Raw genomic sequence first — 1,536 nt, forward strand, 5'->3', positions numbered from 1 at the left:
ACTCCAGATGTGATGTGCTGGATCACAGAGCTGCAGAACACAAACACACTTCAGCTTTCTCTGACTCACAAACCTCATGAGAAGCTTCACATCTTAAAGTAATTCAACCACACACCTGTCTCTGATCCTGAAGGTGGCAGTCTTGATGTCCGGCTGAGTTTGGACGCAGGAGAAGTCGATGTAGACTTGGTTGTGACGAGTGATGATGTCAGAGGAGCTGTTCTGGGTCATGATGGTGTTTTTGTAGATGAGTTCACTGTTGTTGGTCTGTGGAGTCACAAAATCAGATGTCGCTAAACAAGTCGGTTCATTTTAAAATTATAGTATATGTATAATTTTTTAATGCTGGACATCAGGAATCAACAGAGATCTGTTATGTTTCTACAACTTACCAGGTACTATGATTTCTTGGTCAACACAAAGAAATAGGAATGCACCAATCCAACTTTTATTTCTGACCTGATACTTATATCTCCTGATATCATTGTTATATTAATTAGCTTTTTTCATAACTCTGAGGTGATGAAGAGATTGGGAAGTGTTCTCCATGTTCAATGCAACATCTAACTCCAAATGTACAAGCTTCTTGTACATATAGGGTCCCCTTGTGTCTTTGTCCTCTGTGTCCCTCCCTGTGCGTCTGTGTTTATGTTCCTATTGGCTTGTTCCCTCTTTGTGCCATTGTGTTTCCTATTTTATTTTGACAGTCTTAAGTTCCATTTTCAGTGTGTTTAGTTTTGCTGCCTCTGTCTCATTACATTAAATTGTCTCAGCTGTGTTTCCAATGTATTTCCTGTTCACTCGTCATTGTGTTGTGTAGTCAAGCCCTCTGTTTCTCTCTGTCCATTGACACGTTCTGCTTCATGGTTGTATGTTTCTCTGTGTGCTTCAATGCGTGTTTAGATGTTTGCCCTCGGGCAATTGAGAGCTTCGCTTTTACACTCAGCTTTCTTTTCACCACGATGGACTGGTACAGCGTCATCACTGCAGCAGCATCAATTTGTCTGTTGATCTCCAGACCTTTTTCGAACTGTGCTCGGCCGGGCCCCATAGACTAAGGCGCGTTCACCAGACGTTCGACCTCGGGCACCCTCCACGGGCCTGACTCCAGGGCAGGGCCCTGATAACCCTAAGCGCGCAAGGTGAACTGTTCCCTTGATGCTCTATTTATAGGGATCTTTTGAATCCTGGTCCCTCACTAAGGACTAGTTTACCACGGGTGACCCTCCCAGGGGGCAAAAGCCCCCTGACAACATAGCCCCTGGGATCCCTGGGACACACAAACCCCTCCACTACGGTAAGGTAGTGATTCCCTTCTGAGAATTACTACCTTAAGATAATAAATGTTATTAATCTTGCACCAAATGTTAATTAATGATAATAAATCTTTTTCATGTGACAGTCATTAGGCTTCTGTAAACAGCTGTTATTTACAGTGTTGCTTTTTGATAAAGGACAACTGGAATCAAATAATATTTAACTGAGTTGCTGTTAAGATGTCACACTACCATAAATACAATAAAAGCGTATGAAACC

At 42.4% G+C, this 1,536-nt stretch overlaps 1 protein-coding gene across 1 annotated transcript in view; it reads right to left on the minus strand.

The window, feature by feature from the left end:
* Window positions 1-820: 820 nt before the first annotated feature.
* The window catches only part of LOC102210623 (uncharacterized), a 3,037-nt gene continuing 2,321 nt past the window's right edge, over window positions 821-1,536 (minus strand). Inside the window, exon 5 of the mRNA XM_013907817.1 lies at window positions 821-1,054. Coding sequence (XP_013763271.1) covers window positions 821-1,054 — 234 coding nt within the window. The remainder of the gene's footprint in view (window positions 1,055-1,536) is intronic.

This window comes from Pundamilia nyererei, unplaced genomic scaffold, assembly GCF_000239375.1.
Source record: "Pundamilia nyererei isolate P.nyererei 1_Seehausen unplaced genomic scaffold, PunNye1.0 scaffold00530, whole genome shotgun sequence".
In the NCBI taxonomy this organism is placed as follows: domain Eukaryota; kingdom Metazoa; phylum Chordata; class Actinopteri; order Cichliformes; family Cichlidae; genus Pundamilia; species Pundamilia nyererei.